Source organism: Zootoca vivipara, chromosome 14 (assembly GCF_965207765.1).
Source record: "Zootoca vivipara chromosome 14, rZooViv2.hap1.1, whole genome shotgun sequence".
Taxonomy (NCBI): domain Eukaryota; kingdom Metazoa; phylum Chordata; class Lepidosauria; order Squamata; family Lacertidae; genus Zootoca; species Zootoca vivipara.
The window spans coordinates 38,433,253-38,458,220 of record NC_142597.1 but is presented as its reverse complement, the minus strand read 5'-3'; the positions used below and the strand labels follow the sequence as shown (position 1 = coordinate 38,458,220).

General features: G+C 44.8%; 2 protein-coding genes across 6 annotated transcripts in view; both read right to left on the bottom strand.

Moving 5' to 3' along the window:
- AKAP1 (A-kinase anchoring protein 1) overlaps positions 1-1,557 on the bottom strand; it is a 40,525-nt gene extending 38,968 nt beyond the window's left edge. The window contains exons 1-2 of one of the 3 annotated variants that reach the window (XM_060268536.2): positions 1,344-1,544; positions 277-378 (exon numbers count right to left, since the gene is read on the bottom strand). The gene's annotated coding sequence lies outside the window, so the exon portion shown is untranslated. Of the gene's footprint in view, positions 1-276; positions 379-1,066; positions 1,278-1,343 lie in introns of those variants that run through there. The other 2 variants (XM_035139254.3, XM_035139257.3) reach the window with 2 other exon arrangements.
- Positions 1,558-19,795: 18,238 nt separating this feature from the next.
- Positions 19,796-24,968, bottom strand: part of NF1 (neurofibromin 1) — a 166,871-nt gene continuing 161,698 nt past the window's right edge. For all 3 annotated transcript variants that reach the window (XM_035139244.3, XM_035139245.3, XM_035139246.3), the window contains one exon: positions 19,796-20,272. In XM_035139244.3, the coding sequence (XP_034995135.1) occupies positions 20,130-20,272 (143 nt within the window). In that variant the 3' untranslated portion in view covers positions 19,796-20,129. The remainder of the gene's footprint in view (positions 20,273-24,968) is intronic.

Here is a 24,968-nt window from a genome sequence, read left to right as displayed (position 1 = left end):
CTGTATATTTAAACCACACGGCTTTACCCAAACAATCCCGGTAACTGCGAGGGGTGAAACTACAGTTCCCAGGATTCTTTGCAGGAAGCTGTATGCTTTAAATGTATGGTGTGCATGTTATCTACATGTGCATTGTGTGTGTGCATTGTGTGTGCGCACACAAGAGAGTATACACCTAACGTTTACCCAGCATACGAGTTTAAAAACAGGAACCAGAGCAAATCACACAGGCTCAATCCAGTGGCATCTTCACGGGATAAGAGAGGTGACACAGACCTGTGAGTCTTCATTGGCAGACTCCAGGCAGGCCTAGCACCTGTTCCTCCAAGCCATGAACACTTTCCACAAGCCAAGGGCTCAGAGAAGCCACAACACCACCTGCAACAACGAGGGAGAATCTTACCAGAGGTCCCAGGTTTCCTACTTAAGGTGACATAGCTCCATAGTGCTTTGCTGTTCAAAGTTCATAAGGGGGAGTGGAGGACCCAGAGAGCAGAGGAGAGGGTAGAATTAAGGAAGAGCTTGTCTCCTTACCCACCCACCCCAAAGGTGGAGCAGGGGAGAAATGCTAGTACTGTATAGAGACATGAAAAGGAAGATACACATTTCAGTGCCACAGAGCAAAGAGGAGCTCCCAAGGGCAGGCTAATGACAGTGCACTGGGGACAAGGAGGAGTGGCTCCACGTTCAACAAAATCACAGGTGCAAAACTTTTCTGAATTTTCGAAGGACAGTATAAAACGCTTTCTTTTTGTTTAATGCACAAGACAAAATCAGCGAGAGCACAGCGGAAGAGCCGTGCTTTAACAAAGGTTAATCTCCAGCCTTGGCTCGAGCGAAGGGATCCCCTAAGAAGCCGCCGCTTTACAAATATAGGGTGGGTGGGAGAGTGCGTGTGGGGTGGAGAGCGGCCCATAACTAGGAAGGGCCGAACCACGTGCCACGGGTTGGGTGGGCGAAACGCCAACGCGGAGCAAGGCGAAGGAGGAGAGAGGTAACCGAGGCCTGCTCTTGGTGCTTCTCGGTGTAAAATGCCACCGGCTGGCGAAGCTAAGCGCTCTCTCACCTGCTAACTGCCGCAGACCAGAAGACCCTTAAAGGGGCACAACTGCAGGGGCGAGTCGAGAAGTTGTTGCGGGAGGGAGAAAAAACGGCAAAAAACACCCAACAAATGGAATAAAAAAAATCGCTACTTGGGAAGGAGCAACCGTTCGTTTAATCCAGCGGAGGCCCCGAACGGCCGCTCTGTCCTCCCACAAAAAGCAAAGCGCGTGTTTGATCATAAAGAAGCCCTCCCCCATGAGGACTGGCGCCTTAACCCTCCAGTTAAAGCCGCTACTCACGATCCGCCCGGTGATGCTCGCCCTCCTCCGTCTCCTCCTGGCCGTCCCACCCCCGGTGCCGGTGCCAAGCCCCCGTGCGCTGCCGCCGCGCCCGACCCCTCCACCCGCCGCGGGCTCCTCGGTCGTCCCCCCACGTGCTGCCCGACCGGGCCTTTCGGAACGCTGAGACATTCGACCGATATACACAACGTTCCGCTCGCCCCGCCCACCACTCGCTCAACGTTCCGCTCGCCCCGCCCCTCCCGCTTACCCCCTTCTCGGCCGCAGCTCGCGCGAGACGGCGAGGGGGAAGCCACGCCCCCTCCTTCCCCAGACTGGGCTCGTGAGTCAGAGGGCAAGAGAGAACGAGAATAGGGAGCATGAGGAAGGGGCAAAGTGTGCGCATGCGCAACTCCAGCATGCTTCTACTCTCTCTCCACCGCCCCCCCTCCCCATGCAAGGAAATAAGAGGCGGGGTTAGTTCTGACAGGGTGTGTTTGACCTCCGTTGAGGCTGTCATTCGTTTAAAGAGACCTTGCAGAGTAAGGCTCTGTGCGCATTTACTCCGAAAGAAGTCCCACTTTCCCTAAAAGGCCTACCCAAGTAAACGTGCATAGATCGCACCATCAGGCACTCTTGCTTGGGATCAGGCCCCGAAGACCGTGCATGAGAATTTTGATGGAGTTATAGTCATCCATTAAACATGCAAACATTTGCAATTGCATCAGTAGAATATAAAAGCTCACAATAGCAGTCGTTTCTGTGTTATTAGAGGATGCAAGAGGCATTGTGAGGGAGATGGTGCCTACCCCACATTTGTATTAATTATAATTTTAAAATCAATCTGCGCAGTTAATTGGGCAGACATTTTTAAGGTTGTCAATTTATTAATGTTATTGATTGGTGAATGTTCCAGCACTTATAGAGATTGAAAATATATTTTTGTCAGCCTTGTGGGTAATTATGATTATAAGTAATTGTCAGTCTATATTCAGGGTTCCCTTAAAAGTATCCGTTAGCTATTAAGTCACAGCTGGCCTTCCTTGCAGGGCTGTTAGAGGCTTTTGGGCAAAACACTGTCAGTCTATCCCAGGGGTTCCCAAACTAAGGCCCGGGGGCCGGATGCGGCCCAATCACCTTCTCAAACTGGCCCACAGACGGTCCAGGAATCAGCGTGTTTTTACATGAGTAGAATGTGTCCTTTTCTTATAAATGCATCTCTGGGTTATTTGTGGGGCCTGCCTGGTGTTTTTACATGAGTAGAATGTGTGCTTTTATTTAAAATGCATCTTTGGATTATTTGTGGGGCATAGGAATTTGTTCATATTTTTTTCCAAAATATAGTCCGGCCCCACACAAGGTCTGAGGGACAGTGGACTGGCCCCCTGCTGAAAAAGTTTTCTGACCCCAGGACTCTATCCTATTTTACAGAGTGCTTGTGAGAGCTAATGCTGCAATCTTGGGCATACTCAGCTTGCAAATAACTCCCTTGAAATCTGGAGTTCATGTCCTAGTAAATGTGCTTGGGATCAGGCTGCAAAAATGCTACATCAGGGTTTTTAGAGTAAAGGTGGGGTGAAAATAAATAAGCTTCTTCCACAGAGCATCTGTCCCTCTGATTTCCACATCCCCCCTGCCCTGAACCCTTTCCAGCTAGTTTGCATGTCCGCCAAAGAATGCCTGTACACTCCGAAGGATTCTTGAGAATATATGGGGGATCACAATCATGCAGAGCACAAGGGCTCTTGCACAGATTGCACAATCTGTTCTGCGACAAAGTTACTAGCAGCGCCCCCCCCTATGCATTCTCTTGCAGAACAATTTGCAGATGAAGAGCAGCTCACCAGTGAAACAAGTACTGAGCGACGTGAGCACAGCGCCTTTATGTAGAATGCGCCTGACACTCTTGTGGATAGCCACTATTTTACTATTGATTCAAAACCCTAAAATGTATTTTATATAATTTACTTTTTATTTCTATTCTTTGTATATTATTGTTTAATTGCTATGGCCAATGGCTGACACAAATAAAGATTCATTCATTCTTGTGGATTGCCCATTGCTGGGAAAGATTGCTCACCTGGCACTACCAATCTTCAAAAGCCCAGGGTGCTTAACTGTTGATTTTGTCATTTAAATGCTTTGAAGGGATGCACCAGGTTATTTACGCCAAACCCACTGCTATAGCAGAATTAAAGCCAGAGTGCTGTTTCTAAGAGTGAGAACAGAGAGCAAAAAGCAGGTCAGATGGATTATTTGTCTGAGAATGAAACTCCTGCTGTGCCCAGCTGCTGCCCTATGTGCCAGGGAAATATGCACACAATTTCAAGTTCCACCAACCCCACTCTTTTTATGAGGTGGGTTTGTTCAGCAGAAGGTTAGGTAGGTTTCCTTTCAGCAACTGAGCGGGTCTTGTCAACTTATTTCCTAATGAAATTTATTTGCACTTGATTTGGGGGTGAGGGGTGTGGAAGTTGATGCTCCAACCATAATAGCAGAGGAGTTGATTCCAGGGGGGTGTAAGTGGGAGAGGACGGGAAAAGAGTCAGCTGCAGGGACTCAGTAGGAGAAATGCACTCTGCACATATCCAGGGATACTCTCTTCATAGTGTGTGAGTGAGAGAGGAAGAAGAACACAGGAAGCACTGCTTATCATCCACCTAGTTCAGTATTGTCTACTCTGACTGGCAGCAGCTCTCCAGAGTTGCAGACAGGGATTATTCAATCATCTGCTTCCTGATTTTCTTTTTTTAAACTAGAGACGCTAGGCATTCGATCTGGAACTTTCTGCATGCAAAAACACTGGGGTTGCATCCTTCCCCATTGTCCTTTGTCAGGGACCAGCTCCCCTTCACAGGGCCTGTGGAGCAGCGATGAATAACCTGTGGTCTTCCAGACATTGTTGGACTACACCAGTCCCAGCCAGCATTGTCAATCAGCAGTATTTCAGCAACCTATGGAGGGCCACTGCTCTGCTCTGGAGAGTGGGTACATAATCCCTAGGGTCAATGAATGTGCATGAAGGTTAAGGCACCACAGAGCCTGCCAATGTGCACACTGCCGCTTCTGGGGCATGCTTTGAACTACTGACATGGCAGGGCAATTATGTTCCTCCCTTTGTTTATCTTTAACCAAAATAACACAAACTTTCTTTGCATCTAAATAATCAGAAGATAGGCAATCACAGAGTAAACGAATTAGGCATGCAAACTGGCCCCTCTCTCAATAAGACATGTGGCTTTCTCCAATATGTACTATCTGATTCTTTTAGATGGAGATACTAGGGAATGAATTTGGGATCTTCTGCCTGCAAGACATGCACTCCACTTCTGGGATATAGTCTCTCCTTATCTTAACCCTCTTGATTTTCCTTTGGTCTTAAACCAGGGATGAGGGATGTTGCAGGGCTATAACACCCCACATCCCTGAGCATGGTCCATGTTGGGGTCCAACAATCTCTGGAGGGCATCAAATGTTCCCAACTAATCCTCTGCCTTTTTTTTTTTACCCATATGCATGACTAAGGCTTTCCAATAGGCACTGGCTCTTCTCAATGAGCAGACAGAATGGGCAACAGAATATAACAAAGAAGATTTATAATAAGTATCAGGGAGACATGTGGGTGGGCGAACAGAGGGTGGAGATTTTGCTATGGTTGTTTTTCAGAGACAGCAAAAGCTCTGCATTGTGTAGTGGCACTATTGAGATTACATGCAACCTATAATGGTCTTTGGATAGAACAATCAGGTGGGCTGGTTGGTTGACTACCATGTTTCTCCGAAAATAAGACACCGTCTTATATTTATTTTTCCTCAACAAAACACACTATGGCTTATTTTCAGGGGATGTCTTATATTTTTCCTCCTCCTCCTGCCACAGCCGGCATTGCTGCTGTGCCTATCACCATGTCTTATTTTCGGGGTATGGCTTATATTCCTTGAATGCTTAAAAATCCTGCTATGGCTTATTTTATGACTACGTCTTAAAATAGGAGAAACAGGGTAAATGTAGCTAACAAATTATGGCTCTATCTTACCTTGATCACCTAATACTGGTCACCTCTAGGCAATCTACAATATAATAATAAAGGCATATAAAAATTTGACCATATGCAACACAATAAAACATTCTATTCTCATGACCACATCAGTAAAATCACCACACAATGCATACAAGCTGATCCCACCATAAGAAGCAGTAAGTCGGTCAACTGGAATACAGGTGGAACCTCCCTTGGTAGAGCATGCTGGAGTAACTGGACATGAGAAGGGGTTAATTTCTTTCATGGGCATAAATCATCCCATTAATGAGCTAATCACAGGTGCAAGGTCATCCAAGACAGTTGCTATGGTAACGGCCCAGTACCCCAACTGTATCTGTGATTAATGCACGTCAACGAAATAGTTTGTTAGTCTGCAGTCTGTCTGTTAGTCCAATGTTGTGTCTTGAATTGCTGGATTTTTTAAAGAGCAATGGAGATACTTTGTACTTGTGTGTATCTGATATCCGGGTCTGCAAAAGCCTACAAGCTGTACATATCTACATCCAGAATTGTTTTGCTGAGCCTTATCTTCTACAACAGTAAACTATCTTAACATTTATCTGCTTCCATGTGGCAGCTGTTACTGGCCTGGGAGCAAATTCTACTGTGTGGGTATCTCACTTATGATTCCCACCAGAACATTAAATAGGTAGTTCCCTATAGCATTGTACTACCAGGCTCCAGGCTAACAGAGTTGTGCCCAAAGTAACACAGGACTTGATCTCCCATATTGCATAATTGGTGATTTTGTGACTCTGACATCTGAAGAAATCCTACTGTAAATTAAAAAAAATATTTGGGGGTGGGACCTCTGCCCTCTCTTAATAAGACCACAAATTTGGAATTGGCTCAACCTGTCTCAGATCACTAAAAAAGTGACCTAGACCGTGGGTAGGCAAACTAAGGCTCGGGGGCCGGATCCGGCCCAGTCGCCTTCTAAATTCGGCCCACAGACGGTTTGGGAATCAGCATGTTTTTACATGGGTAGAATGTGCCCTTTTATTTAAAATGCATCTCTGGGTTATTTGTGGGGCATAGGAATTCGTTCATCCCCCCCTCCCCCAAAAAATAGCCTGGCCCCCCCATAAGGTCTGAGGGACTGTGGACCGGCTCCCTGCTGAAAACATTTGCTGAACTCTGACCTAAAGCGTCACAGCCAATGCTCCTGTCTGTGCTAATAAATTGTACTTAATATTTCAACATGAGTGTTCTTATATCATGTGCTCTCCTGCCTTCTTTCCACCACACTGGCACACACCCTTGAATATTATTATTATTATTTTTAAAGTCAGCAATCTTCCATCTCAGGCCTTTTTGGAAGACAAAACTAGCAATCTTGCCTGCTGAAACAGGCCACAGCAGAAAAGGCAGGAGGTAATTCTCTTCCACAGCCAGAGAAGCTTATCCCGCAGGGCATGGGAATCATTGCCTGACAAACCAGCTGAACCTACCTGCACCCACTCAACCTCTATAAAGTGTGGCCCTGTTTTGAATAAGAATGCTCCCTGGTAGGGCTGGGGAATCTGTGGCCCTTTGAGCATTGTTGGGTAGAAATTTCCATGCTGGGTAGGGTTAATGAGAGACCTATTAAATTTTATTATTTTAATTTGTACACCGTCCTATACTTGTAGCTCTCAGGGGGGTACACAACATGAAAATCACAAATATAAGCCCCCCCCCATTATATTCTGGCGTAGAAGACGACTGGGCGCATAAGACGACCCCCAACTTTCCCAGTTAAAATATAGAGTTTGGGATATACTCACCGTATAAGAAATACGACCCGGCGTATAAGAGAACCCCCGACTTTTGAGAAGATTTTCCTGGGTTAAAAAGTAGTCTTATACACAGGAATATCCAGTACATGGTAAAAAAGAAAAAGAAAACAAAGACAACCCAATAATCCACCTTCCACAACACACTTTAAAAGGGCCTCAGATGTCAATCAGCCAAAGGCCTAGTTAAATAATAATAATAATAATAATAAATTTATTTATACCCCGCCCATCTGGCCGGGTTCCCCCAGCCACTCCAGGCGGCTTCCAACAAAACATTAAAATACAGAAATCCATCAAACATTAAAAGCTTCCCTAAACAGGCGTTTTTGCCTGGTGCCTAAATATGTATAATGGAGACTCCAGCCAAACTCCTGGGGGAGAGCATTCCACAAACAGTGAGTCACCACTGAAAAAGACAGCTCTTGGGTTGCCAGCCTCCAAATCTGTTGTGGAGGGGACACACAGAGAAGGGCCTCAGAAGATGATCCAGGAGCAGGCATCCCCAAACTGCGGCCCTCCAGATGTTTTGGCCTACAACTCCCATGATCCCTAGCTAACAGGACCAGTGGTCAGGGAAAGATGGGAATTGTAGTCCAAAACATCTGGAGGGCTGAAGTTTGGGGATGCCTGTCCCTGAGTCTGGATAAGTTCATATGGAGAGAGGCGGTCCTTGAGGTATTGCAAAAGTTCTAATGGTCCATCTAGCTCAGTATTGTCTGCACAGACTGAGAGGAATGGCTCTCCAGGATTCCAGGGAGGAGTCTTTTCCAACCCCAGTGCTTTTCCCCCCTAGGGGTACTCAAGGGTACACAGTACCAACACATCCCCCCCCCATAAGAAAAACACTGGTGAAAAGTATGGCACTTACTGAAACAACTTCATAGTGAGTACAGGCACCTTCTTTAAAGAATAAAAGTGTTGTCCCTGCCCAACCCTATTTGGAGTTGTCAGGGATGGAACCTGGGATGGACCTTCTGCATGCAAAGCAGATGTTCTAACCACTGAACTACTGCCCAGAGCATAGCTGTCAAGTTATCCCCATTTTTAAGGGAAATTCCCTTATGCTGAATAGGCTTCCTCGTGAGAAAAGGGAAAACTAGACAGCTATGGCCCAGAGCAAGATATTTGGCACCAGCTTGGCTGCAGGAGTTGCCGGGAGGAGGTGTAGAAGGTGCAACCGTCTTAGGGACTCTGCTCCGGATTCGTGTAGGGTTTACTCCTTAGCCTTTTCTTCTCCTGAATATGTCCTGCAAGGCAGTAGGTAATTCATTATAAGCAGTATATTATTACCTTTTTATTTGTTCAAATAAATAAATTTAGAAGGCTTGCTCTCAGGTCTTACTTGCAGACTTCCCACTGGGCATCTGGTCAGTAAGGACAAGATAGATTTATTATATTGCATTTCACAGTTTGAATTATATGGAATTCAGATTGTAATATAATAAAATAAAAGAAGGAATTACAATACAGTATCTAGCACAACATATTACAATCGCTACAGCAGGCAGAAAAATCACTAAGTGCTCCAGCATAGCCACCAGCAATTTTCAAGTGGTCCATGCAGGGTAGGGTGGGTGGAAGGTTTGCAACCATTGTTCAGGACTGCAATTTTTATGGGGATACAAATCCTGATTTATTTCTCAGGTGCTTTCTTTACACTTGGGGGACTTATATTAATTTAATGTTTACATTTTAATTGAAGACTGCAACCTTAAGACTACAGAAAAAACCACAGGTCATCCCCGAGGGCATCAAAATTTGTTAAAGGAGTTAATGAGTCAAAGTTGTCTGCATTTTCCTATTTGTGAATGGCACCCTCATCTGCTGGGTGAGGTGGAAATGATATTTGGTAGTCAGCAGAGGGAGCTCCAGGACTGCATGTGTTTAACTTGCCCAGTCCTGCTCCAAAGTTTCTACCTTGCTTAGAATTAGTAGAGCTGTGCCAAAATCTGTCCAGCAGGTTCTCAAACACCTTCTCCCACAAAAGGCGTTTTCCATTTTCCTCCTTCATCCTCAGGGCACTTCAGAATTGGTAGAGCATGGCGTTCTGAACTTAATTGCAAAGTAGCTGAGGGATGTGTGTTGCTTTCCCCCCCAGTAAACTTTCCTGAGCTCTGCAGCATCTCTGATTTAAAAAGCTTCTGTAGCGGATCCCACTGCTATTACAGTAGATCCAAACTGCATACACACTCTATAACAACCACCACAGGTTATATTTTTGGATTTTGTGTGAGGGAAAACTTTGGTACTTGGGAGACTTGTGCAGAAGTTGGAACAAGTAAGAAATATTTGTTTAACAGAACAACGTGGATAAAACAAAGGATACATCAGGATATGATGTTATTTCGGGAAACCGTTCACCTAATAGTATTTATACTAAATATAACAGATGTTACGGGCTTCCAATCAAGCACAGCTTATTTTAAACTTCAGTTGCTTAAGTTCAGTTACTTCGCCTCAGGTAGATGTTACAGGTTTTTAGACTAGATGGTAAATGCTCAGCTTATTTCCAGTTATTTCACTTCAGTTCCTTAACTCTGTTGTTGCACAGGTGTTGCAGCTTAATAGTTTGGTTCTTAAACAAGATGCTACTTTCTGTCAGTTACCCAGCCCTTTGACAATCCCACTCCTGAGGTACTCCAAGTAATAGACCCCGGGGATCATCACCACACCCCTCAACTGATTTTGGAGTCTTCTCTTTCTAGAAGAATCTCTCCCCTCCTGACTGGAATGAGACCTAAGTAGACTGTATCCTTACAGCTTCTACTCCCACTCCTGGCTCAGCCTCCCAGTTAACTCCTGGCCTAATACCACACACCGTCCTTCACACTAAGCTCGGAGACTCCTTTCTCCAGCTTTGGATATGTTCCTCAGAGTGGATGTTTCTATCCAGAACCAACTCTCTCTCCCCTCAAACGAAACCCTATCTGAACATTCTCTCGGAAACGGCTCCTTTTATATTCCCGCCCAAAGTGCTGGCTCCACCCCTTGTCTGGCTATCTTGGTAGCTAATCAGAGAGAGACTCCAGCCCTCTGGTGGAATCCTGAGGCACTGCACCCCATACTGTGTTCTCTGTCCGTCAGTTTCACATGAATTGTCTTGGGACGTCTTTTCCTGGACTTTGAAGCCTGAGCACCCAGGAAGGTTGCAGCATGACCAGTACTGAGATGGATTTGTAGAATAAAAGGACACTCATGAACACCTTGTGGCTGGCTGAACCTCACCCATAACTTAATCCACCCCTCTGATTATTTTCAAATGTAATCCCCCCCCCCTCATAAACCAATGGCAGAACTGGGAGGGGAGGAGAGAGTGAACCATGGGATAACTTTTCTGCTACCTGGAATCTCATACTGTGCATGCACAAGGTCCCAAGCTCAGCTCCTGATTCCTCCACATAAAAAAAAAAGTTAGGTAGCTTTCATCTGAGGCTTTGGAGATCCATTGCCAATCAAGAACACTTGGCAACGGTGGGCAGGAACTAAGTGTTAACGTGACCACCAGCATTTCAGTTTATTTTTCTTCTTTTTTTAAGATTTAAAAAACCTTTATTAATTCATTTTAAAAATCAATACAAAAAAAGAGAAAAGAAATACAAATTCGCTTTCAAAACAATATAAGCCACCCAAATCATAATATACAAATTAAAAATAACTACCAAAATATAACACACCGCTTGTTTAACACACCGCTTATTTAACATCACTTACGTTACTTTCCTCCTGGAATAAAGCGCTTCATATATTTTATTGTCAATTTTCTTCCCATTTCCCCTGCATCAAATTAATCCAGACTAGTTCCGTTTTTATATTTCCCCCCCTGAAATATTCTTCGACATATTCCCATTCTTTTTTGGACCTTTGTTTTGGTATATTTATGATTGCCGGCGTCATTCTGGCTAGGTTCATAAATTTTATTAATTTTATCTGCCACTCCTGGATTGTGGGTATCTCTTCTTTTTTCCATTTTTGGCCTATTAACAATCTTACTGCTGCACACGCATAGAGGAAACTATTTTTTTTTAAATCTTCTGATAGATTTTCAGATATCAAACTTAGCAGGAAATATTCTGGCTTTTTCTTAAATGTGACCCTTAACATTTTTTTCATCTCATAAATCCCCCCCCCAGAATTTATAAATTTTTATACAGCCCCACCAACAATGAAAATAATCCCCCACTTTATTTTGGCATTTCCAACAATTCTTTGCTTCCTTCTTATATATTTTAGCTATCCTCTCCGGGGTCAAATGCCTCCTATATACTAATTTCATCATATTCTCCTTAACTCCAATGTTGGCTGTAAATTTCATTGTTACTTTCCATAATTTATCCCATTGTATTTTATATATTGGTCTCCCCAAATCCTGGGCCCATTTAATCACCACACATTTTATTTCCTCGTCCTTTAATTCCCATTCTAAAAGAAATTTATAAATTTTGGATAATGGTTTTTTATTATTGTCAATTATAATTTCTTGCAATTTTGATTTCTCTTTCTCTATCTTATTATGTTCTTTAAATAAACTTTGTAATTGAAGATATTGTAACCAGCTAGTACAGCTTGCTTTGATTTGATCATATGATTTCAACACCAATTGTTCTCCTTCTTTTATTATCAAATCTTGGTATGTCAGCCATTTTCCATTTTTACTTTTCCCTCCCATTGCTGTCATCTCCAATGGGGAGGCCCACCAGGGTATTTTAGGTTCAATTAGATCTCTAAACTCTTGCCAAATTTTGAGAATCGATTTTATTACATGATCTGAGAATTGTCTATATTTTCCTTTATCTTCCTGTAAAAGATATGTATGCCACCCTGTTACATTTCTGAACCCTTCAACTACTAAAAATTATTCATCTTCCAAAACCACCCAATCTTTGAGCCAGCATAAACACGCGGATGCATAATAAAGTCTGAGATCAGGAACCCCCCACCCTCCCCTCTCTTTTATATCTGTGAGTAACTTGTACTGAATCCTTGCCTTCTTTCCAAGCCAAATAAAGTTGCTCAAATCTCTTCTCCATGTATCAAAAACTTCTTTCTTTCCTACTATGGGCAACATCTGGAATAAGAATAAAATCCTGGGCAGTATTGCCATCTTGATCGTGGCTATTCTACCCAAGAATGATGAATTTAGATCTTTCCATCTTTCAATATCCTTTTTAATCTCTTTCCATAGTTTCGCATAATTATTTTCAAACAACTCTATATTATTGGCACTAATCATAATTCCTAAATATTTGAATTATTTTACTATCTCCCATTCCATAAATTGCTCCAATCTACATATTTCGGCTTTTCTTATATTCTTGACCATTACTTTAGTTTTCTTTTCATTGATTTTGAGCCCTGATATTTCACCGAATCTTTTTAACACTTCTTTTACATTTTTAATCGATTCCATTGGTTCTTCTAACATCACTATCATATCATCGGCAAAGGCCTTTATCTTATAAATTTTTTCTTTCACTTTTATTCCTTTAATATTTTTATCCTCTTGAATATCTTCTAATAAAGATTCAATTGATAATATAAATAATAATGGGGAGAGGGGACACCCCTGTCTAGTTCCCTTCTCTATCTCAAACTCCTCCATCACCTCCCCATTCAAAATCAATCTAGCAAATTGTTTATTATATACAGAATTGATTCCCTCCATAAATCTTCCATTAATTCCAATTTCTTTTAATGATTTTTTCATAAATTCCCACGATAAAGTATCGAAGGCTTTTTCAATATCCAAGAAGACAAAAATAGCTTTTTTACCTGGTGTCCAATCTAAATATTCTATTAAATCTAGGAAAATCCTTATATTTTTTGCCATCTTTCTCCCCGGCAAAAACCAGCATTTCAGTTTCATGAAAGGTACTATAAAGTGTCAAGCAGAAAAGTCATTTGTGTAAGGCACTCAGCTCAAGGCAGCATAGAAGCCTCTTTTGGAAGCCCTTATTAGCATGTGTTTTTTGGGAGTGGTTATTAAAAAAAAAAGATTGGGCATGTTCTGTACCATGTAAGCAAAAACACATGAAGTCTCCAACCAAAGTACATAATTTACTCTGAAGCATTCACTGCTTTGAATGATTCATTTTGGTTTTGCTAATCCAAAGGGTTTAGCAGAGGTCACTGAAGCCCTCAACCCTTTGACATCTTATTCCCGCCTACTTCCTCTGGCTTTTGATATTATCCCATACGCTGACCCATCCACCTTTCAAAGCTGTCTTTGCCACTCATAAGCGTTAGAAACTTTGAAGAGCATAAAGAAAATCTCAGAATCGTTGAAACCTGGACTGTGCATCCTGTCAGTTTGCATTTCTTAGTACAGAAAGTATTGATCTGATGTGTAGAGATCTTTCCTATTCCACTTAATTCAGGAGGGTTCTGGAAGCTTCTCTGTGTGAGAAACAAGCAGGTCCATGATTGTTTGGGTTATACCTTCAGAGAAGCTGAGTACAGCTGGTTTGAACTGGTTCTCTTATCTCTTTCAATCAAGGTCATGCGGACTATAAAAGTAGAGCCAGAAGGAGCCTGAGTTTCACTTTCTCTTTCTTATCTCTTTTCCCTCTGTGGTGTTCTGTACAGTACAAAGTAAGCTTAGTGCTAAGGTTTTAGATTTATTATAAGTTCTCGTAAGTGTAAGGTTAAGTCTGCTGCAACTGGATTACTTATGGACAGTGCCAATTCTGAATGTATTGGATTTGTGACCATTATGCTCATTAGCAAAAGTGGTACCTCAGGTTAAGAACAGTTTCAGGTTAAGTACGGACCTCCAGAACGAATTAAGTTCTTAACCCGAGGTACCACTGTGTACACTGGAATCTCCTTCGGATTGTATTGAGACAACTTTCAATGACACACCCAACCCCATATTCTGTACTTTTTCTACAGCTTTGAGGCATGCTGGTACACAGATAGCCTCTTATTCTGAGATGTGATCAATTGCTTTTGGGAAATGGCTGCTCTGCCATTAGTAGTTCACATTCAGGACTAAGCCACGATCCAAATCAAGCGCCGAAAATGGGCTTAGAATCATTAAAGACGCACAAGCAAATAATTACTCCAACAAGTCAAAAGCAGGTTGAATTTACATTTTTTACTTCAAAAAAAGGGAAGTACATACATGAGGGAAAGTGGGGGGGTAAACAACAATTGCTTGAAACCATGATCTCTACAGGTTTATTTTAATTTTAATATATATTTATATATTTATATATATACCTCCAATTACCCACCCATAAGTGTGCAAGTCTGTGGGGCTCAAGCCCAACGCCTTGCACGAGCACTTACAAATATTAACAGGATTGTAGACAGAGGAGGAGAGGGAACCAGTCTTCAAGGTTGAGGCCCCAACGGGAAGTAGCAAGTTCTATAATACATGGCGTTAGGTTTATAGTACACAGCATCACTTCCTTTCAATGACAGAACGCAACAGCAGGGAGGAAAGAAGTAGCACGTTAACAGTTACTAAACACTAAAAGATATTCAAATGTCATTATGTTATACATGTACAGCAACTAACTGCTTTACAAAAAAGCAAAATAATACAATATATTGTCACATGTATTTACAGTGTAGTAAATATACTTTTTTCTGTCAAATTTTACACAAAACTATTTACAGGGTGAATATACTGCATTAAAAAAAAGGTGTGTGGCCAATGCAAAAAATGTGACTTCTGTGGATAAGAGTCTCTTGCATAACATTAAGACGTGCTTTAATACATCGTGGGGGAAATTAAAACTACGAACAAAGCAGGAGGAAGGGGGAGAAGAAGCCCTAAAACCCCACAAACCCATCAGGAAAAGAGCACCAGCCACAATCTTCAGTGCTCAGTCCCGTGAAACGTTGACTTTGAAATGTTTCTTGGTTATCGAAAACAAGTGCATGCGAATGGAAGCGTAACAGACTGGCGGATTTAACAGGGATTCTTCTTTACGCGCAAGGAAAATGCATCAGGCTTAAACTTTAAAATCGGGGAAAGATTTTTAAAAAAATACAAAAAGAGAACAACGCAAAACAACTTTACAGTACTTAATAGTGCACATGGAGCCCGTGCTTGAAAACGAGGAGTGTCAAACTGGTATCCTTTTATTTAGGGTGGGAGTGGGGACAGGGTGACCCTGCAGACGCCACCGCACTCTACCTTCCCCATCAGCCCCAGCCAGGATGGCCAATGGTCAGGGACAGTAGGAGTGCTAAGCCCAGTGACAACTGTGGGGCCACAGGTGAATAGCCCCTGCTGCACAGCCTGCAACAATCCTACGCTGCAGGTCAAAGTAACTTGGTTCTCAACATGATATTGAAATCCTCTAGGAGAAGGTTCAAATTTAAACACAACAATCAAATTGCTAGCCCTCTGCCGAAGCCTGCTGGGACACCTCTGGTTGAGAACCTCTTTTCTGTGTTCCATTAAAAAAAAAAAGAAGCAAAGGAAAACACTCCCAGAGGTCCCTCTATTGCCTAAACATGCTAACGCAAGAATTTATTCATGGATCTACTTTGTTTTAAAGGCACATGGATGCCACCAACCCACAAGCAGCTCAGCAAGATGCACAGCCTCCTTCAGAGCAGGGAAGTGTATTGTGCTGCTTTCAGATACACAAACGCCTTGGGCTGGAGAACATGAGATGGCCCCCGATGGCCCAGGACCTAACCGTGAGAATGTGTCCTTTTAAAGCAACAGCACTGAATCGTTCGCTGGGTTGTGTAGCTGATAACCGAAAAAGAAAGGGTGAAGACAGCAACAATTAAGGGCAAATCAACCGCAGTGGTTAAGGAGAGGACATCTTTCACCAAGTGGATGAGAGAAACACTTAAGGCACTGGGCAAATCAGCCACTAAATAGGTTTTGTTCGGAGACAGAGCCATCAGTGCCACACTCTGCATCGGAAAGAAGCGTCTCTGAATTGCTGCTCCCTTATCCCGTTAAGAAACCTCAGTCCTGAAATCAGCTCTACTAAAGCACATCTTGTAAAGTAAGCTTTTCTATCTCTTTGATTCTAGGAAGTCTGCCCAGATGAGTTTCTGCTGCCCTGTAGTGGTTTCTCTCAAGGGTGCAGAGTCTGATTTATTTTGAAATATGCATAGTTTGGATGGCCAAAGAACGCAACAGATTTGCTTACTATCACTGTGTACAGCACTAGGTCCCTGTGGTCTTTGCCCAACTGGCCCATGCCGATTACTACATCCAAATAACCTTGAATTGTGCATCTAGCTTCTTACAGGCTTTTAACACACAATGTGGCATCAGCTTTCATGGACTACAGCTGACTCCAATGGATGCATCAACTGGCACATATAATGTAAATATATGTCCTGTGAGGACGACACTTTATGCACCCGACTATGTGGGCTCTAGTTCAATTCCTTGAGTGCATAATGCACCAGTTTCTTTAGAATTTGAACAATCTCCCCCCCCCCCCCGGGGCCACTTTTTAAAGGCTAACTTTGCAAAGAACATGAGAAGGCTGCCAAACACCCATCTGGAAATATCCCACTAGCCTCCCTCCTCCAGGGAGCAACAAAAAGCAGTGTCAAAACTGGGCCTAAAAATGGTGGGGTGGGGTGGGAAGTCTAGAGTGACCTCACTCCAACTCTCTTGATTTGTACCTCTTGAAAGTTATATAGCTGAAGGAAGTTCTAAAACTGAGTGCTTACATAACACAGCCTAATTTTAGAAGTCAGATTGTCTGGAGATCCTGATATTTGGCAGGCTGGTGGGAGAAGAGAGAAAGATAGAAGGAAATTACTTCCCTTGCCAACTCCACTTTGGGTTCGCTGGCCTGTTTTGCCAAACCCATGATTTGATGCCGCAGCCTAGAGGCTACATCAAGACCTGCTGAACTGCTGTTAATGCTTCTTCTTCTCCTCCTCCTCCTCCTCCTCTTCCTTCTCCCCTGTATCCCCCCGCCCTCAAGAGTTCTCTCGGCTGTTCATAGTGACTGCCTGTGCAAACCCCAGCTGCTACACGCCTGGAACATGGGCGTTATCATAAGGAAACCTGGTGGTTGTGCTTGGAACTCTGACCATCAACTGTGAATTGACTGGTGGGCTGTGATACTCTGGGCAGAGGATCAGAGCTTACACTACGCCACTCCCTGTTTCTGTCACATCTGTCATGAGAGATCCGGCTGGCTCAAGCTTCGGGTGAGCCCTCAAGGTATGCGATGGAGACAAAGGAATACGTCAGAGGGGGGAAGGATTAGAGGGGCTTCTGCACAGGGCTCCCTTTGGGAAGCCAAAGGGTTCACCCACCTTGTCCAGTCCTCTGGCACCAGAAGCTGCACATCTCCTGACCTTGGCTTGGGGGTGCAGCGTCTACACAAGGTCCAGTGAGAGATGTTAGCACAGCGCAGGACTATGTGCTATCTTTCTCCCAGACTTATGATTTGACACTCCAGCACACTGCAACGAGAACAGGGAAGCTTCCAGTGCAGGTGTGACCTGGTAACAATAGGCACTCTTTCCTCTGACCACAGAATTGGGGAGAAACCTTAAGGATTCTAACCTGCGACAGTTTCTTCAATCCTACTTTAAACCTTCCCAATTGATTCAAATCTATTTCAGCTGAAATTCCAACATGATCAAGAACATTTCCTTTCTCTACCTCAAAAAAACAAAACAAAAACCTTCTCTTGGTTTGGCAGACTGTTGTTGGCACCTTAAGATTGTGTTCCAGCAGTGGAACAAAATAAAATCGTTCTTCTCTGAATCAATACACCAAAAGCAGTTGTTTTATACACATAAAACCCATGACATTTTAAATGAATGTTAATAGCTTGCTAATGGACCATTCACTTGCACCCTCTTTCTAATGCTGCAGAATTTGATTTACCCCAAGTCAGCATTAAAATTTCACTATGCAGTTTTAATTGTATGTATATTATTCCCTTTTAAGCCACTGAATAACCGATTATGTCAGCAATACATACATTTCATTTCATTTCTGATTGACATGCTTTTTTTAGAAGTTGAGAATTGGTGCTTTTTTGGACAGCCAGTCAAAAGCAGCACGTCCATCGTCCATGTTGCTGCCGGCGACTCTGGTCTAGCAGTCTAGTGGCTGAGTGTCAGACAAGAATCAGAGAGACCCGGATTCAAACCCCCAACTTGGCAACAACATTCAGTGCCTGACTTTGGCATATCCATTCTCCAGCCCAATCAGCACAAATGTTTCCCCCCTATTAATATAGCCGCACAATACTGCCTATGAAGTACGGTTAGGCTATGAGAGGGGGAGGAGGGGGGGTCAAGGGTCACCCAGCGAGTTTCATGGACAAGTGGGGATTTGATCCTAGCCCTTATTCCACACAGGTTCTTCAGAAGAGACATCTATTGCCGCTATAACATTTTGACAAGGCTTTTCATGGTGGCTGAAAGCTGTTTCAATCTGTGGTTCCTAAGGTTGAAACATGCTTCCGTTGGCAAGGATTACTGGCCAGTTAAAGCTTTTTTAAAAACAAGCCCACAGGGCAAAGTTTGAGTGTATGCCTTGCATCCAACTACATTCAACTCAAGAGTAGACCCAACGGAATTAAAATCTGTTAGCCTTGCCTTGCCCATTAGGTCTGCTAAAGCTGGATACAACCCAAAACATCTACACTATCAGAAAAGGATATTTGGGCCACTCTGGGTTTGAGAGCAGCAGTTGCTCCTTTAAAAGTAGGTAAAACTTTGAGTAGGAGCAATGTGGATATTTTGGCAAAAGGAGTATGAGCCAAATAATAGTCTAGGGAGCTTGGGAATCGTTAGCTGCACCTTTCCTTAACTGGGAACATCAATGAGTTATGTCAATGTGGTGCAAAGGGCCCACTGCAAGGAAAGTGGGGGAGAGTTATCACATGAGAAGTGGATGTAACAATCTTTGTGGGAGTGACAGCTCAAGGTGATACAAGCACAAATGGCTGCAGTGGAGCTTCCATAGAGGAGCTGCTTTGGAATGAATCAAGTCCACACAGGACCCCAGCTGGGGAGGGTGAATGAGCGGGAAAGGCCCACACAATCACGACATTCACCCTAGCTGTGCTGTGTAGTGGGACGGAACATTGAAATAGCTAGGATAGCTCAGTTGGTAGAGCACAAGACTCTTAATCTCAGGGTCGTGGGTTCGAGCCCCACGTTGGGCAAAATATTCCTGTGTTGCAAGGGGTTGGAATGGATGATGCTTGTGGTCCCTTCCAACTCTACAATAAAGAAGTGCCCCTCCTCTCTCTCTCCCTCTCCCAGCTTCTTCCACTCTGGTTCATGTGCCCCCAGGAGGCTATTTTCTGGAGTATCAAGAGAGACACCCTGCACTCTGAAATGCCTAGAACATTAAATAAAGATACACCTTGGCGGGGCAAAAACTCTCACCCCTTGGTTAAACTCATTCCACTGCACTTGTGCTCAAAGGCCATTTAAGCTCAGGAAAAGGATGTCCACAGCTAAAGGGATTCGGGATGGAAACCAGGATACTGACTGGTTCAACTGGCCATCAAAACCTCTAATGTGCAAAGAAGACTGAATATCAACACTCCCCCCACTTTAGATGCAAAACAAGCCATAAACAAACAAACAAGCTCCCCCCAAATAAGGTAACAAAAACGTGCCTGAAATGTGAGAGACATGATTTCTGCCTTTCGACACAACCTACGGTAATTTCCCTGCTTTCTTCAGATTCTTAAAAGTGGTTCTGTTCATCACAGTTCAGTTATTACCAGATTAAAAAACAAGAAAAAGAACAGAAGGGTTGTTGTTGTTGTTGTTGTTGTTGTTGCTGCTGCTTTTTTAAAAAAGGGGGCAAAAAACCGAAATGAAAATCCAAAATAAATTCAGACAAAATGTTTCAAAGGTTGATCGTCTGGCACCACGGCTGACGGGGCGAGTGGGCAGGAGGGTTAGAAATTAAGTGCGGCACGACCACTTGTGGAGGTGGGGCAGGAAGTACTCACACCACGTTAGAAAACCAAGGATGGAAGGAAGGAAAAACAAAGGGGAAAGGAGAAGGCTTCAGACAATCTTTTTGATGCTGTGGCGTTTGAAGCTGCCAGTGCTGCGCTGCTTCTGCACCTGGCTGGCAGAGCCGTGGCGTGTCCTCCCGCTGCTAGAGTGTGCCGTGGTCGGGGAGAGCTCCACGTTCTCCTTATCGATTCCTAAGGTGGTGGTGGGAGTAAAAGAAAAATAATTAAAAAGGGAAATGCCGTGAGGGGGGAAGGTAACGTGGAAGCTTCCGCTGCGGTGGACGACTCCATCTGAAATGGCCAACTCGGGGGTCAGGGAGGGTCCGTGGCCCTTCAGTGGGACTCCCAACTCCCAGTGTGGCCAGTGGTCCGGGCTGATGGGAGCCCAGCAACCTCTGGAGGGCCATACAGGTTCCCCACCCTGTTATTATCATGCAAGGAGGAGCTCCGCTTGCAGTTAAGATCAAAGTAGCATCCAAATTGGGTGGTTGGGGGGGAGAGAGAGAGAAGGAGAAGGCATTCTCTTTTGTGCCAAGGTTATGCCATGGGCGCTGGGGAAGGAAGGGGAAAGCTGCTGGTGAAGCGAGAAGCAGAGATGGGGCTTAATGGGATTCCAGGGCAGTTCCAAGAGTTGTTTTCAATGCACGTCTGACCCCCAGGTGGCCACTGCTGGGGAACGCATTGCCATTTAGGGAGCAATCAACTTCACTAAAGCAAAAGTGGCACTTGTGATGGTAGCCTCGATTATAAGACATTCCTGACTGTTTCTTTAGAAAGACCTGAAGTAACCTGCAGGACCATGCTCTAATCACATCTGTGGCTCTTGGCCTTTCTCTTTCTCCCCGGCTGCCCCAGCCTCCTCCCAGCTGCTAAAGCCACTTGGCCTGCTGCATAACTCTCCTTTGCTCTGGGAGAGTCTTCCCCCAACATGACACCTTCCAGATACTGAGGGATGGCAACTCCCATCTCTCCCAGCCAGCGGGGCTAAGGGTCAGCAATGCTTAGGGTCTGGTCAACTCCGCCAGAGAATCTTGGCCTGTCTCCTCTGTGACATCAGCCGTCTCTCAGCTAATCATGGCCAGAGGCTTCGACACCCAAATACCTTCATGTATAAGCAAGGCAGATTTTCATTGTGTTTTTGTTTGAGCTAGACTTGCAACCACATGACCCTTGCCATATTTGCATCAAGAATGATGCAAGCCCCCGCAAGCACACATTCAGATTTGCTAGTAACGGAAGAGGTCGTGGTGGGCAAGTTACTTCCCCTTGTAGGGTGTGACTTAGCCCACACTCTCATGCCGTTTGTATTGTTCTGATAGATCAGGCACCCCCAAACTTTGGCCCTCCAGATGTTTTGGACTACAGTTCCCATCTTCCCCGACCACTGGTCCTGCTAGCTAGGGATCATGGGAGTTTTAGGCCAAAACATCTGGAGGGCCGCAGTTTGGGGATGCCTGTGATAGATTATTCTTCGAAATGGCATCTCTGACAGACATCCTTGGCAAAGAGCATCACATTCACTGGTTGCTCAAGGAACACCACTATCTGCATTTGGAAAAAGCAGGGCAAGGGTACAATTTTAGGGCTCAAAATGAACCACTGGAGAGTCTTTAGCAGGCATCTCCAAACTGCGGCCCTCCAGATGTTTTGGCCTACAACTCCCATGATCCTTAGCTAACAGGACCAGTGGTCGGGGAAGATGGGAATTGTAGTCCAAAATACCTGGAGGGCTGAAGTTTGGGGATGCCTGGTCTTTAGGCTCCCGCCTTTAATGTCTATTATTCCCTAAGCTTAGTTCATTTCACAGTTGCCAGGATGCTACCCACCATTCAGATGGTTCAGCACTTCCAGGGGAAGCAGAGCAATGTATACATTTTTATGCCTTGATCTATTATGGAGGCCTCACAAAGAACCCTCCCAGTAACAGATCACACTAAAACAAAGGCAGGATATGGAGGGAGGGAAGCCAGGCCATGAAGCTAGACACATGCAGTCCAAATGACTGGATTTCTTCATTCTTGCAGCCTTGTTGCTAAAAATGTTCTCTAGAGCCTCTGCTCGAGAACATACCTTCAGCCTCATAACACCCCTCCAGGGTAGGCCATTCCCCCCATTGGTACTTGAGAAGGAGTACCACTCTGAATTCCTGGATCTTGAGGACTAGCACTGACCATGCTAGTGCCAATCTCTACAGCAGCATCTTGGAAGTGTAGAAGGGAATAAAAACACCCACCCACCTTTTTCTCCTCTGCAAATCCTCCTCCACTGAGCGCATGGATGGGGAGACTGTGTTCCATCAGATGTCAATGGACTTTTGGCTCCCATCACCCCAACCATTCATCATGCAAGTTGAGGCTGAAGAGAGCCCACCCAATGAATTCTGGAGGGCCACACAGTTTCCCTGGCATCAACAAGGTTGCTGGATGTGCAACTGCCTGCATTTTCCGCTGGCAAACAGTGAGGGAGGAGGGCAGGATGTGCCACGGGTGCCTGACATCACCTCAATTCAAACTCACCATGCAGAAAGCACTCCAATTCCTGCCTCAGTGGGTGCTCCCTCATGCACAAACAGAATATTTCTCAGGACAGGAAAACAACAAGACTGGCTTGCAGGCACTTCTTTCCACAGAGCCTTCACATGTTCTGCTAACTATTTTCCCCCAGTCCACTTCTCACTGCCATTATTTGGGTATGAGAACAAGTTCCCAGTCACACAGCGTTGCCTCCAGTCACTTTGGAGCCTGTTCAAAGAGCTGCACATAAAGTGTGTATATGTGTTGGGGCAAGAATGGGTCCATGTGGCTTCCTTAGGCTGAAGCTTTCTCCAGCTCAGCGTCGTGGTGCTCTGGGGTTGTCTGTCTGCTTGGCATGGGGTTGTCTGCTTGGCATGATGCCACCCTGGAGGGCTGCTTCTGGCACCTGCAAACCCTCTCGGTCCATTTCGCTCACTGCTTCCTTCATCATGAGGTAGTTGGAGTAGTTACCTCCACCCCACCCTGGCAAAAAAAGTACCTGGAGCTCAAGGTGAAAGTTGAAAGTGCTACACTTTCCCACTTTTTCAGTTCTATTCATTTTTCAAGGCTCAGGTTGACACTTGGAGGGGGGGGAATTATCAAGGCAAAAGAGGAAGAGATTCCCTCCCATGTCCTCTTCCAGCTTGATGTGCTATTCGAGCCAGAGCTCGAAAGGAGAATGATCTGTAAGGGAAATGGATTGGCCAGCATGGAGAAAGTGGGGTGCCACAGGAGTCAGAGGGAATATGTGCACACATGCAAATGCTCATGAAGCATCCTCCTGAAATGGCACGTTTTGCTTACAACCACCATCAAATCACAGAACACATCTATCTCCATTGACTGAGGCATAAAGATCACAGATCCAGCAACGCTATGCCACAAAAGGCTGGATCTGAGGCACTGATCCTTATAGATCACCTGAGTTCATAGATGTGGTTTGTGATTTGCGGGTGTTTTTGTCACCATCCTGCAAAAAAATCACAGAGGTCTCTGAGCATCTTTGCTTTAGATTAATGCTCCTGCGCTACTGGCAAGCACTAGATCTGTGGTTTTTGCTCTTCGGTCTGCTACTGTATGCTTTATAATTCAATTACATGGAGCCACAGGGTAAATTCATGCAAATTCAAGAGGATCTCTTTTATTTCTACTTGAGCCAACCTTCACCCAGACTCCTTGGAAAAACAATGTTTTGGGGTGTCTCTCTGTGCGTGTCCTTTTCTCTGTTTGTCTGTCAGGTGCCTGTGTGTTCATGAATGATACCGGGGGGGGGGGGAGCAGCCAGACAGGCCAGGGGCCATGGCACTCTCAGAATTGCAAGTGGGTCAATAGGTTCAGAATGGTTGGCAAATCTTGGAAATCTGCTGCCAAAAGGTTGATGCCATTTGCACAGTTGAGGAGCACAAAGCCTTTTCCTTTGGGTTTGAATTAGTAGGAGTCAGAAGGGGCCCAACCTTTTCCCTCTTGTGAAGGTTCTCTTAACAATGGTTGTTGGAAGGTGGGGGCATGGTTTGACTAATATCGTGTGTGTGTGTGTGTGTGTGTGTGTGTGTGTGTGGTGTCGGAGCTCATGGATTTTACATAGGGCAGTGTTTCTCAACCAGTGTGCCTCCAGATGTTTTGGGACTACAACTCCCATCATCCCTAGCTAGCAAGACCAGTGGTCAGGAATGATGGGAGTTGTAGTCCCAAAACATCTGGAGGCACACTGGTTGAGAAACACTGACATAGGGAACCCCCAACTCCTCCCCCCAAATAAACGAGGCATGCCCCACTTTCTGCTTGCCACCCTAGACTGAAAGTTATCCCAAACATTCTCAAAACCCTTCTCACACTGAGAGGCAAGGAGGTACGGACACTTGCATGAGGCAGAACAGAAAATTGAACAAGGCAGAAGCATGGTCGGTCGGTAAAGTAGGGGCACACAGCAGACAGTAACACCCGGAGCAGGGATGGGGTTCACACATTTTTATAAGCAGTTACAAAAGTCCTACAGGGAGCTGAGACGGCCCTGCAATGTTGTAGTCCCCACCGGTAGCAACATCTACAGGTGTACACCCTCCCCGCCCACCTAAGTCCAGCAGCAGGCAAGAATCAGTCAGAGGCTGCAAAGTCTACACCTAAGGAGCTGGAGACTGCTGCTAAAGATGGGGAGACTCCCCCCTGAGCCTAAGATTCTCAGGCAGGAGCTGCCGGAAGAAGCTCCCATACCCTGAGGACTGGTACGGCTAGAGTCAGGTCCTTTACTTCTCCTGAGGAACCTAATGCCTCCCACAGCATCTCGCTGGCCAAGTGGCACAAGGAGCACACCAGGGGGGAGGCTGTGGAACAGAGGGAGAGAGTTGGTCTGCAGGCCAGGGGGTTGGCCCTTTAAG